General features: G+C 36.3%; 1 protein-coding gene across 5 annotated transcripts in view; it reads right to left on the bottom strand.

The window, feature by feature from the left end:
• The window catches only part of ZFR (zinc finger RNA binding protein), an 85,961-nt gene that overhangs the window by 53,300 nt on the left and 18,600 nt on the right, over positions 1 to 14,061 (bottom strand). For 2 of the 5 annotated variants that reach the window (XM_045441149.1, XM_045441169.1), the window contains exons 3-7: positions 13,353 to 13,376; positions 11,601 to 11,883; positions 9,855 to 9,999; positions 7,457 to 7,675; positions 45 to 292 (exon numbers count right to left, since the gene is read on the bottom strand). In XM_045441149.1, coding sequence (XP_045297105.1) covers positions 45 to 292; positions 7,457 to 7,675; positions 9,855 to 9,999; positions 11,601 to 11,883; positions 13,353 to 13,376 — 919 coding nt within the window. The remainder of the gene's footprint in view (positions 1 to 44; positions 293 to 7,456; positions 7,676 to 9,854; positions 10,000 to 11,600; positions 11,884 to 13,352; positions 13,377 to 14,061) is intronic. The other 3 variants (XM_045441158.1, XM_045441180.1, XM_045441190.1) reach the window with 3 other exon arrangements.

Here is a 14,061-nt window from a genome sequence, read left to right as displayed (position 1 = left end):
AATACCCATTGAAGACTCATGGTAAAACATACAACGTTAAGTACCTGTGGTCCAGCACAGCTGATCTTACAAACATCACAATAGTGAATCTGGGGTGGTTTGGGAGGCTGTTTTGGTTTCAGTTGTTTATTTTGGAATGGTGCTTTTTTAGTAAAGGTGGTCCCTGTCCAGGCAGCTGTTGCAGCAGCAGCTGCTGCTGCGGCCGCCGCCTGCTTCTGTTGCTGCTGCTGCTGTTGGTAGTAGGAGGATGCAGCTGAATACACTGCTGCTTCATAACCTGAATAAGACGTACCTTACAAATAAAATCAAACAAAGATTATGTTAAATAATTACAAAAGGCCAAGTTAAATGTCATGAATTTAAATTCAATAAATTCCGCCAATATAGATAGGTTTATGTGTGCATATTTACAAATATGTATCTCACAAAACCTGGAAAAATCTTTATCTTCCTTTTATAGAAGTCAATCAAGTTTTTACTCAACACATGCCAGGCATTACAGAGGCATAGAAAAAGTTTAAGATTTGGTTTTTGCCTTCAAAAAACATATAGTTCAGTTGGTGGGCTACAACAGAGTGATAAAGTTACATGGTCACGGAATCTGTTAATATTTCTCCCAAAAGAATTCCTCTGAATACAATTTGGGAAGGGTTGAATTTGAGGAAGAGTCTGAACTAAGATACTAATAGGAAAAAAAGAAACTTGTGAAAGTAAGATTTTTATATACTTGATGGCTAAGAGAATAGAAGAAATAAAAGAACAGAAAACACACCAAGATTTTGAAACCCACTGATGGACTGATGGGCTGTGCAACTAATAAAAGCAAGTGGCTGACAGAAGCTGGTTTGGAGAAGTAAGGTGAATAAACCCTAGCAGAAGTTTGTGATATGGAACCAGAGTTTAGATGAATATACCGGACAACAGACAGAAGATTTTGGACTTAAGGACCAAATACACTGTTTTTCATCCTCCAAAAGAGACAAAAGCACTATATTTTCTGGTTGAATGTATGGATTCTATCCATGTCCATTGTTCAAAGTCTAATGAATAAGCACATGAAGCTTGTTACGGATATAAACATAATACATATATACGTGTTGTTTATGTTCAGTGATTTATAGACCTAAAAATCTATAAAAGTTTTAAATTTGACAAAGCTGCTGTATAAAATGACCTCAAAACTAGAAAACTTACCCCCTTTCTAAACTAAGATCTCTGGAAATTTGGTGGACTCCCTATTTACCCCATTACAGTAAGACTTCTTTTTTCTCTGAAGTGGAAATGAGTGGAAAAAGAGTCATGTAAGGCTCAAGAAAAAGATTCCTGGTTGCCAGGATGGCACAGAAGAACTACTTGAGGAAAACTGAACTTTTGATGTCTCAAATGCAGACTGCTTTATTGAAAAAAAAATAAAATAAAATAAGGCTTTTGACCCACTAGCTCCAAGGCATCTACACACAGGGAAGAAAACATTAATTAGAAAGGTAAGGATTTTAAGATGCATGGGAAGTCAGAATCATGGCATCTGAAACTGGAAATATCTAGAAAAGAGACCAAATAACTTGCATGAAAAGGCTTCCTAGAGTTTTATGTCAGGTTATTAAATTACACAAATGCTTCTAAAGATAGAAAGTGTAGTAGGGGTGCCTGGGTGGCTTTAGTCAGTTGAGCATCTGACTTCGGCTCAGGTCATGATCTCACAGCTTGTGAGTTCGAGCCCCGCGTCGGGCTCTGTGCTGACAGCTTGGAGCCTGGAGCCTTCTTCGGATTCTGTGTCTCCCTCTCTCTCTCTGCCCCTAACCCACTCGCATTCTGTCTCTGTCAAAAATAAATGAACATTAAAAAAAAAAAAGAAAGAAAGTATAATAAGAGAAGAAAACATCTAAAAATAAAAGTAGGGAGAAGTAGGTAGGTATATCAATACTAAGAATACGATCAGATAAAAAAAACAATTAGAAAACAACTGATGTAGGGGCGCATGGGCAGCTTCGTCAGTTAAGTGTGTGACTCTTGATTTCGGTTCAGGTCATGATCTCATAGTTCATGAGATCGAGCCCCGCGTCGGGCTTTGTGCTGACAGCTTGGAGCCTACTTGGGTCGGTCGGTCTCTCTCTCTCTCTGCCCCTCCCCAGCTAACATGCTCTCTCTCTCTCTCCCTCAAACGTTTTTTAAAAAGAAAGAAAAAAGAGAACAACTGATGTAAATGATCAAGGGAAAACCTATATAGATCAATAAACTCTTTTCTGGTCAGTTTTACCAATGTCCTTTGTTATTTAAAAATGGGATAGAAGAGGGGCACCTGGGTGGCTCAGTCGGTTAAGTGTCCGACATCAGCTCAGGTCATGATCTCACAGTTGGTGAGTTTGAGACTCACGTCAGGCTCTGTACTAACAGCTCAGAATCTGGAACCTACTTCAGATTCTGTATCTCACCCTCTCTCTCTACCCCTCCCCAGCTTGCTCTCTATCTCTCTCTCAAAAAATAAATAAAAAACAATAAAAAAATTTTTTAGGAATGTGATAGAAAAATATAATTAAGTTCACAGCCAAGTATCTTCAAAATAATAGTTTAAATATCACTCTTAAAATCCATTAAATTGTCTAGTTAAAGCTACCTTTAGATTAAAACTGGCTAGGACCATGATTTTTGTATGAATCTTTATAATAGATATTTTCTAAATAACTAGCTGTTATATACAGAAACTGCAAAAATGCCACTTAAATGTAACCTCATGAATTATGTATCATAAAATAAAAAACAGGGTAACAGCAACAGCATACTACAATGCTGGATGACCAGGACTTGCAGTTTTTTGCCTTTTTTTTTTTTTTTTTAATTGAGAATCCACAGTATGACAGGCAGTTTTCCAGACACAGTGAAGTCTCAAAACAGGTGTGTTAAGGCAAGTATCTCCTTATTTGACAGATGAGAAAACTGAGGCTAAGAGATTGTGAAGTACTTTAAACACTGAGTTATCTAAACCACAAAAATAACCAGGTTAAGCTTACTATTTACAAAATAATCTCCATCTGTACACATGTAGTCTAAAACTAATAAAAGGCAAGCTTAACTATAGCTTACTACTTAATCTCCTATGAACACTTGCAAACAATCGTACATTTCTTGTAAAAGCACTGTAGAAAAACAAATATAAGGCTGCATCTTTAAGTAAAAGCTCAACTTCTGAGGGCTAAAACAGTTTCAATTAAAAAGTACTCTTATTTAAAGTGCTTATCAATTAGTAAGTTAAATAAGCTGAAATTTTAAGTGTAAGATATCACAAACAAAAACATACCACTTCAGTAGAAAACTCAGCACGCTACAAGTCACCATTTAGTACATACCAATATTCTAGAACTCATCTTAATGACACCAAAAAAATAGCTAACCTAAATTGTAGCTGATATAAAACTGCATATACAGAACTCAGACACCCTAATAATGACTCTTCTGGATGACAATTTCACACTGTATATTGCATTTTTTTCAAGTGCATATCCTTCGACACAACAGGAATTTCTAGGAATTTATCTTAGGAAAACAACGGACAACTACACAAATCTTTTCATACAAGGATTATTTAACTCAATGTCATTCTTAGCTTTTCCCTAATACGAAACCAAGCATCCCAAGACACAAACTCTAAAATCTATATAGTACATGCATACAATAAAATATCACGCACCCATTAAAAACTACGTACTTCTAAACGTAGATTTTGATTTCTAAACACTATATTAGAAATCACAGCTCCTTTGTGAAATGGCTGATTGTGAGACTTGGGCAGGAAATGCTTTAAGTGTATGTATCAGCAATATCTTACTGTGCCAAAAACGAAATAGGGGCTCAAAGAATAACGATGCCAAGTCCAAAAGGCTCAGGAGCTAGTTTGAAATGGATCCCATTGGCCAAATTTGGGAAAATGTGTGCCTCAAAAAGAAAAAAGAGAAAAATGGATTATACTACAATGAATAAAAAAGAATGAGTCCACAGTAATACTAAAAAAGAAGGAATAGGGGACTCTTCCTTAGAGAAGAGTGCTAAGAATCAATGTAAAAGGATTTTACATCCACCATCATTGAACTTGATTCAGTTAAGAGATTTTCAAAGGATCTAACACCGTAGAGTGAAGAGTAGTTGGGTAATAGGCCCATAGATTACTCGGTTACTTACAAAGTGAAAAAGGTATCCTTAAAATGGAGAGATCTGATAGTCATTATACCTGGCTGGCATCACCAACACAGAATTTATAACATTACTTATGTGCTCTTGATGTGATGAGATACAAAAGTTCACTTAGGTAATTTTATTGACTAAAAAGCTGTCATAATCTAAGCATAAAGAAAGAAAAATCCAGATTGTGGGATATTCTATAGGACAACTGGCCTGAACTCTTCAAAAATGTCAAGGTCATGAGAGACAAGATAAAAATAGGAGATTATTCTACATTAAAGAAAACTGAAACTAACAAGGTATAACAACCAAGTACAATCCATGCTCCTTGATTAGAATCTGAATTTAAAACGAAGCACATGGGTGCCTGGGTGGCTCAGTTGGTTAAATGTCCAACTTCGGTTCAGGTCATGATCTCATGACTTCTGAGTTTGAGACCTGCGTCAGACTCTGTGCTGACAGTTCAGAGCCAGGAGCTTGCTTCGGATACGGTGTCTCCCTCTCTCCCTCCCCCTCCCCACCCAAATAAATAAACATTAAAACATTAATGTTAATTAAAACATTAAAGAAAAAAAGAAAGAAAGAATAACTTAAAAAAAATGGGGAGCCTGGGTGGCTCAGTCACTTAAGCACCTGACTCTTGGTTTTGGCTCAAGTCATGGTCTCCTAGTTCTTGAGCTGGAAACCTGCATCAGGCTCTGGCTAACACCACATAACCTGCTTGGGATCCTCTGTCTCCTTCTCTCTGCCCCTCCCCTGCTTGTGCACATTCTCTCAAAATAAACAAACAAACATTAAATAAATAGATAGATAAGTAAATAAATAAATAAAACAGAGTGCAAACACACCAAACACCTAGAAAGCCCAGCCATAAAAGACACTTGAGGACAATTAAAGAAATTAGATAATATCCATGTTCAATTTCGTTTTATGATATTTGCATTTGGTTATGTAAAAGAATGCCCTTATTCTTAGGAAATACATGCTGAAAAATTCTAGGCAAAGCACCAGGTCATCTGCAACTTGTAAATATACTGCTGAACCATTTGAAAATGTGTTTTGATAAAGCAAATATGATAAAATATTAATTGATAAATCTAGTTAAATGGTATATAGTACACTTGTACTATTTTTTCAACTTTTCTGCAAAATTAAAATTTTCTAAAATAAAAAGTTGGGGAAAAACAAATCAAAAGGATGATATATTTTAATTTAATGACATGAAAGAACATTCACAATGAGAAAAAAGCCAATTAACAAAATAATATGCATTAGACAAATTCCTTTTATAAAAAAAAGGTATATACTGTACATGTATATTCCCATGAAGAAAAGACAGACATGCACCAAAATGTTAATGGCAGGAAGTATCTAGGAGTAGATGTCCAATGATTTAATTTTTTCTCCTTTTTTATCTATAGTTTCTAGTTTTAAAAATATTTACATGTACTATTCATGTAATATAGCAATAAATAAAAACAATTAACTTCATCCTGTGTAAGATTTATTCAAGCAACTGAGACAATGGAAGAGAGAAAAGAGAGGGAGGAGAACATGTAAGAGAGAAGCAACAATAGGAAAGAATACTATTGTACTCCTTATTTTGCTGAAGTTAATGTGGACATTTTTAAAATATGTGCCCAGGGGCACCTGGGTGGCTGGGTCGATTAAGTGTCCAACTCATGATTTCAGCTCAGGTCATGATCTCACAGTTGTGAGAGTGAGCCCTGCATTGGTCTCTGTGCTAGGCATGGAGCCTGCTTAAGATTCTCTCCACCCCACCCCCCACTGCCCCTCCCCCACCACACATACACACCTTCTCTCTCAAAAAGAGAAAAACAAAACTTTAAAATGTGTCTAGTCAGATTCCACTGAAATAATTCCATATGCAGTTATAACTTATTAATCAGAGATAAAGAGAGGCAGAAGTTGTATCTTGGCAATCCTAGGAATCACAGACCTAGGAATAATAACATTTCCTCACTCCGAATTCATTCCTGCATGGTTGCCACAGTTAACTTAAAACCTGCTCCTACTGCTCCTGTTCTTAAGATTTCCTCTTTGGCACCCTTTTGGCCCATAAGACTATAACAGAGCCTACAGGGCTTTTCACAATGACATTTCTAGCCTCATATCTTGAGATTTACCCCGTGTATCCTGTATTCCAGCCAGAAAAAAAAGGTTTTCCTAAATACTCCATGTCTGCCTAACTCACCATTATATACCTAGCACCCAGCATAAGCATTTAATTTTGCATAGGGTAAGAGATTAAAAAAAAAAAAAAAAACCTCTGAAAAAAAATTTTTTTTTAAATTCTGTAGTTAGTCTTCTAACACCAAGGTACAACAAAGTATCAAGAAGAACTAAAATTGCCCATATTGCTTTAAATCCTCCATGGAACAAGATGGGGTATTAAGAAATAAACTGCAGAACAAAACAAACCATACAGTAATGCAAGGTTACAGATCTACAAAAAAGCGACATGTCATTTTTTTTTCCCAATACAAAAAGGTGGTTTTATTAAAGCACGGGGACAGGACCTGTGGGCAGAAAGAGATGCCACAACATATGACTTTAATCACTGAAACACTGCAAAGTACCTCAGCTAGAAATGAGAAAAGCAGTGGACATAAGTAAGATTTTAGTGATTATATTTCTCTCACTATAATGATTACTTAAGGAAATACATACTTTCCTTAATAAGATAATAAAAAAAATATATGATTATTTAAGGAAAATAAAGCTACTCTGTCCTTCTAAGAGACATGTGTTACAGAACAATCTTATGGATGTTTACAAAAGCTACCTAATATTTTCAAGATTACTTATTCCTGATAATAAAGATAAAGAAACAGCTCCCTGACACAGCTGAAATAAATACAATTTGTCAGTGGTAGTCCCTGAATGTCAACCTTAAGTTTTCAAATTCATTTGGAAAAGTCAGGAAAAAAAAAATGACCATGTAAAATACTAGGTGTTATTTTCTCTAACTGCAATGCTAGGCCCAGGACTCATGACTACCTTTCAAATGCCCAAAGAGCATTTTACATTGTTAAAATCTCCTAGCTTAAAAAAATAAAAATAAAAAAACAAACAAACAGTAACACACCACCACCAACAAAAACACAACCTAGGGTATGGTCTATTTGTTACATTATGCACATATAACAACAACTATCAATTAATTCAATTCTGGCTACTGGGAGGAAGATCATTACATAAAACAAGGTAGTTTCTAGTAACTTATTTGTTTACTCATTTAAACACAGCTTATCCATCTTACCAGAATAAGTAACTGCCGTGGTACTGTAAGTAGCACTCTGGGTATAAGATGGCACCACAGTAGCTGCAGCTGCTACTGGCTGTACGGTGGAAGATACAGGATAAATGGAGAAAGTAGTGGTAGCTGGACTTGGTGTGGCTGGTTTTATGGCTGTCACTTGTCGAGTCTGCTGGGCTTGTGTATACTGAGTTGCACCTTGGCTATAACCTGCTTTGGGGGCTAAAATGGGAAAGAGACATCAGAAAATTAGAAGGGTGTACCTTGATATTTTTTCTAATTTTCAAGGATATTGATAAACTAAGTATAAACATCAACTGTAAATTTGATGCTAGAAGTTTTTTCTTAGCACAAGGGTTGAAATTCTTACTACCAATTAAATAACACATCTATATAAATTCATCTAACATCCCATTCTCAGATGCTTTCTATGTATTTCCAAAATGGCATTTTGTCCAAATTTACAACTAACTGAATAGCAGTACTACTTAAATAACGTTTTTAGAAAAGGTGTGTGTGTGTGTGTATTTCGGCTAGTCAGTCTAATTTGAGCATTATGCTTAATATTAGGAATAGCAAGCCTCAAATATGTGTTTCAATTCACAATAAAAATTTCATTGTTTAATTACGTCAACTTGTTCAAATATACTTCATCACATTTTTATTAATTCATCCATAGTGAACTTCAGTCTAATTTCAACTCATAAGGTGACACTGACTTAAATCTTCAAATGTCCAATGGCTTGAGTGCAATTGTTCTCAAATGGCTAATATTCAGGTTTCTGCTGCCTTTGACCATGTTCAAAATATTTATTTTGCTTTAAGAATCTTAGGAACCTTACGCTTTAAGGCTTTTTTAAACCATATGCTTTAAGAATCTTAGGAACCTTATTATTAAGCCCTAAATTAATAATTAATCATTTATTAACAATCGTTAAGGCATACAAGTCTAATTCCTGATAAAGGCCCAAATATCAGAGCGCCAGTACCTTATGCTTAGTTTAGTAAAGACACCTTAAATAAACAGCAGTTCAGTTTATAAAACTGTTATCTACATGTAGTATGAAACTTGATCCACACAACACACAGATCAGGACACTTTACAGAAGGAAATTAATGTCCAAGAGCTAAATGACTTACAAGTCACATAGTCAATATCAGACCCAAGACTAAACCAGGGCTCTTCTGACTCTTTTTTTTTTTTTTTTTTTTTCAACGTTTATTTATTTTTGGGACAGAGAGAGACAGAGCATGAACGGGGGAGGGTCAGAGAGAGAGGGAGACACAGAATCGGAAACAGGCTCCAGGCTCTGAGCCATCAGCCCAGAGCCCGACGCGGGGCTCGAACTCACGGACCGCGAGATCGTGACCTGGCTGAAGTCGGACGCTTAACCGACTGCGCCACCCAGGCGCCCCTCTTCTGACTCTTAAATACAATCTAACTTTGATAATTAACTAGGAAGTTCACTACAGATCAGTGTACTCACAAATCATTAGAGAACAAACTATAAGAAAAATCAGTCATAACTATAAAAATATTTGTATACCACTTTTAAGAGACTCATAAAAATCTGAGAACTAGAAGTACCCTAGAGAGATCTGGATCAACTACCTCAGTTACTAATAAGAGAACAGAGACGAAAAGAGGTAAAAATCACTACCCACATTAGTGGTAAAGTCAGTACTAGAGGCTAGTCCTACTTTTTCCTAATCCAAGGTTCTACCCACACTCGCACAGTCCTTCAAAAATAATTAAAATAAATGAACTGTCTACTTTTCTGAACTCAGCTGTTTTTTAAAGTTTTCAATTCAATCTCTATTAAAAAAATCCATCTTCAGGGTGCCTGGGTGACTCAGTTAAGTGTCCGACTCTCCATTTCAGCTCAGGCCATGAGGTCACAGTTCTTGAGATCCAGCCCTGTGTGGGGCTCTGCACTGACAGCACAGAGGCTGCTTGGGATTCTCTCTCTCCCTCCCTCTCTGCCGTTCCCCCCAGTTGCACTCTCTCTCTCAAAATAAATTTAAAAACTTAAAAAGGTGGGGGGCCTCAAAGGGTCTCCACTGGTTACACAAAGGCAGGCAGCAATATGTTCTGAGCATCTCTAGTGAAGATAAGAATGTGGCCAGAAATTATCACCATAACTCCTTTTGTATAGCTTATTTCACAGCAGGAAGAGAACTGTAAGAAAAGGGCATAATTAGGATTTGTCCCCATGGCCTTCTCTCTTTGGTACTCAAGGGCATTACAACAGCAGAACAGAGAACAAGGCTAAAACCTGCTTCTTTTTTTAAGTAATGTAACACAATGAGCTTAGATGAACTCAAAAGGGTACCTTCATTAAACACAGTGAACAATGTATTTTAGTAGTTTTCAATGAAACTGTATGCTAATAAAACCCACCTGTCTGATAGTAGGTTTCAGCAACAGAAGGCTGAGGCTGGGCAGCAGCTGCTACGGCAGCAGCCGTTGCTGTTGGCTGTTGGTAGTACTGCTTACTATCATAAGCTACAGCAGGAGCGGTGGATCTTACATACGAGTACGAGTCCTAAAGAAAGGCAATAAAAGAAAGTCTTCCTGTAAGTGAAGTGGCAGGAAAAAACCCAACTCTACTATATAAAAGTGTAATAAAGGAAAACAACTAACTACAGACCTATGTATAAGAATCAAATTCAAAACAAAGGGCAATCATTTTGGACTTCAAATAAGGTCAAAACCATTTCAAGCAGCATGTTTAACTTTCATATCAGAAAAAAATCACTGAAGCATTTAAAAATAATGCCTATCTTTAAAAATGGATCTCATAGTAAAGACCACCTGTGTGTTCTAAGCTTTGACTGCTCTGGCTTTCTTTTCATTCTTTACCACTATTAACAACATGATGAGTAGCAGCTTCTGGGTGGAGAGGAAAGGGGAACTCAGGTTCCAGGAAGAAAGAACACCGTATGTAAGTCTCCAAAGCAGTGAAGATCAAGGTGAGCTGCATAAAGTGAGGAGGGGGATATGCAGGTGGAAAGGCTGAAAAAATAGGCAAGGCCCAGAAAATGATGGGTTGCATACACCCTATTAAAAACAATGGATTTATTATATTGTGTCTCTGGACATAATAAAAACAATCACACATGGCAAAAGGAATTCTGAGTTTAGTAACTTGCCCAATAGTAACAGAAAATACTAATGTTATGATTCACATGTCAATTCATTACTGAACAAAATAAATTTATATACTTTAGAAAGAACATAGGAAAACTAGGCAAAGTCCAGAAGGATCTGAGTTTTAAAACAGATCCTAGGGGAGCTGGGGTGGCTTAGTCAGTTAAGCATTCAACTCAATTTTGGCTCAGGACATGATCTTGCATGAGTTTGAGCCCTGTGTAAGTCTCTGTGCTGACCCTGCTTGGGATTCTCTCTCTCTGTCCCTCCCCCACCCCCTCTCTCAAAACAAACATTTAAATCAATCAATCAATTAATAAATAAATAAATACAGATCCTAAAAGCAAACAAACAGAAAATGGGTTACTAAAACATGAGGACCAAATTTAGTAAGTAGTAATTTAGTGTCGTAACAAACATAGTACTACTATAAAAGGGAATTAGATCTTTGGGTCCCCAAAAGACTGAACCAAAAGCAACTAAATGAATAAGAGCAGTCATCAATTTGTTACATACCAAGAAAGAATACCTTGAGCAGAAGAATGTACAGGCAACAGTTTTCTGTCCTTGTTAAATTTCAAGAGAACACTATGTAACTTGTTTGGCCTATATAGCTTAGGCTCATGGTTCTCAAAAGAGGAGACACAGCCTGTGTTCCAAATGGATAAATAATGCCATAATACAAACAAGGAGCATCTTCACTATGTCTTCATTTTTCTGAAAACCTTGGTTAATATTTAACCAGTAATTAATGGAAAATATTTTTAATTAAAGCAGACACAGATACAAAATGGAGTTGAATGGACTCAGGGGAATTACTAACATAAAACTCACTGCAAGGATGCCCCTAAATTACCTATGAACACACACTCACTTCATCATTACAGGTAGATTTCCAAAGACCCAAGTTTGAAAGCACTGGCTTGGACATTGTATCACATACTATGGCCATTGAAGCATGTATGTCAAGACTACTGGAACCAGTAGTTTTCTTACCTGGTAGTTCTGTGTAGTAGCTGGGGGTGGTGGTGGTGGTGCTTCTTGTTGTCTCTGGGTATAACCGTAGTCAGTTGCTGTATGTGCAGTGGGGTAGCCTCCATAAGCAGCAGCTGTTGCAGCAGCTGCAACAGCTACTGGAGCAGGCCTGGCAACTGCAACTGTGGCGGCCGCTGGTGCATAGGCAGCAGTAACTGTGTGAGCAGCTACTGGAGCCTGATGGACAGTGTAGCTAGCAACTGTAGTTGGATGAGAGTAGGCTACACCCGAAGCTGGCTGCTGGCTATATTGTGGAGTAGAAGAATAAAGATAATACAATTTAGTTGTAAAATCTAAGCATTTAATAAAATACAAAGCACATTTTCAAGAAATTTAATCACGGGCTACAAAACACCAAGTATTTGAACTCAATAAACCTCCTAGTCAATACCGTATTTGTTACTGTTGTATAGTTTTTATTCCTTAATTTTAAAACATTGGACAGTCACACATACTACGCTTAAGATCATGGACCATATCACAAAGCAGGGATGACAAACTGGGATAAAAAGCAGTACTAGGAAGAAAAGAAAAACTGATGAAACTAGGAATTTTAAAAAATATTTGTTTGTAAAGTTCTTTATTCTTGTTCTATAGTTAAAAAAACTCTACAAAGAAATCATGTTGAAAATATTGAGTTCTAACTCCAATTACAGAAAACATTTAAAGGAGAAACTATTACTTATTTGACATAAGAAATACTTCTGATACCCTAGGGCAGTACTTATCAACTGGAGGAGATTGTGCCCTCCAGGAACATTTGGCTATGTCTGGAGATAATTTCTGATGGTCAAATTGCAGAGGAGGTGGTGGTGATTGATGTGTGCTACTGGCATCTAGTGGGTAGAGACCATTGATGCTGTTACTTATCCTACAATAAACAGGACAACTACCCACAACAAAGAATTATCCAAAGAATGTCAATAGTGCTGAGGTTGAGAAATCTTGCTCTAGGGCACAAAACCTACAATGGACTATCTATGATTTTGATAAATTACCCAAGTTACAGGCAGCATTTCATTACATACATTTATTTTTCTCTTAAAAATGTAGCACATGTTGCAAAAGAAGACCTAAGTCAGATGCTTTTCAATCATAACCATTTAAAACACAAAGAGGCAAAAACATTTTTCAAAACTGTAGATCAAATAAATTTCCAGCTAAAGTTCTCAGAAAAATGTTTAATTTTTAAATTGAGAGTCTATGTCATATAAAACTAAGGCTTACAGATGTTAGCACATGAAAGTGTATTTGTTATTCTAATACACTTAGAATTACGCTTAAGTTTTATTATCAAGGCAGAAATGCCTTCTAAAAAAAGGAAAGCCCCAACAGTTATTTTAGCTGACAGGTTTTAGATGACCGTAAGTTTTAATATGAGCCAACAAGTTAAGAATAGCTAAGAAAAAAAATACCCGACGTAAGCTGAAGCTGCACTAATAGAGTGTCTGATTCATGGGTTATAGCACAGGATATTCTTCACTGGTGTGCACAATACCATACAAATATGGCATACAATTAAAATTTGGGGCCATCACATTTTAACCATATTAGGGAAAACACTGATAATTATAATGTATTCAAAGGGAATCAATATGAAACTTATAAGTATGGGTATTATTTCACATAAAAAGTAGAGGACCTGGGAACATTCAGTCTAGAAGAGATGACTGGGGAAGATATGAGAGCTGCCTTCTAATAGAAGAGACTTACTCCATGCTGCTCCAGAGAACAGAACTAGAACCAATGGATGGAAGGGTGGCAGATTTCAGCCCAATATGAAAAAGAAAAAAAAACAAAAACTTAGAACAAAGTCCAAAGAAACTCTTATAATTTATATTTGGAAGAGGTTTTCCACATTTTGATATTAAAAATAGCTAATAATTTCTACATATATGACAACTGAAAGACAGGAAAAGGGAAATTTAAATAGTGGAAAATTGGTTTGGGATTGACATTTTCTATGGATAATTCCACAGCCTTAAGAAAAAAATGCCAATAACATATTATACTTCTTCAAAATTCCTAGAACTGAGAAAAAGAATTATATTTAAAATATAAATACACCAGTTCTGTGAAACTTATATTTAACATTTACTGATAAAATTTCACACATTCAGACTACACTGCATAAAAGGGGTTTGTTTATATAAAAATTTAGATAGTCTTGGACTCCTATACAGTTTCCATTCACCCCACGCTATTTATCAAAATATTTGTTCACACTTCTTGATCCCCAAAACTTGTCCTACAGGACAAAAAAGAGAGTGGGAATAGAATAGGAACGTTAAATCAATTTGACTTATACTGCCTCTGATCCTTAAAAGACCCTGTGACTAAGAAAGGGAGGACAATATGCTCTGGTTTAAGCCCACTGTCCCCTCATAATTATTAATAGTACTCTCTCACACCCATGTGTCTT

This window comes from Leopardus geoffroyi, chromosome A1, assembly GCF_018350155.1.
Source record: "Leopardus geoffroyi isolate Oge1 chromosome A1, O.geoffroyi_Oge1_pat1.0, whole genome shotgun sequence".
Classification (NCBI taxonomy): domain Eukaryota; kingdom Metazoa; phylum Chordata; class Mammalia; order Carnivora; family Felidae; genus Leopardus; species Leopardus geoffroyi.
The sequence above is the reverse complement of the archived record's forward strand: the minus strand, read 5'-3'. Positions and strand labels throughout refer to the sequence as shown.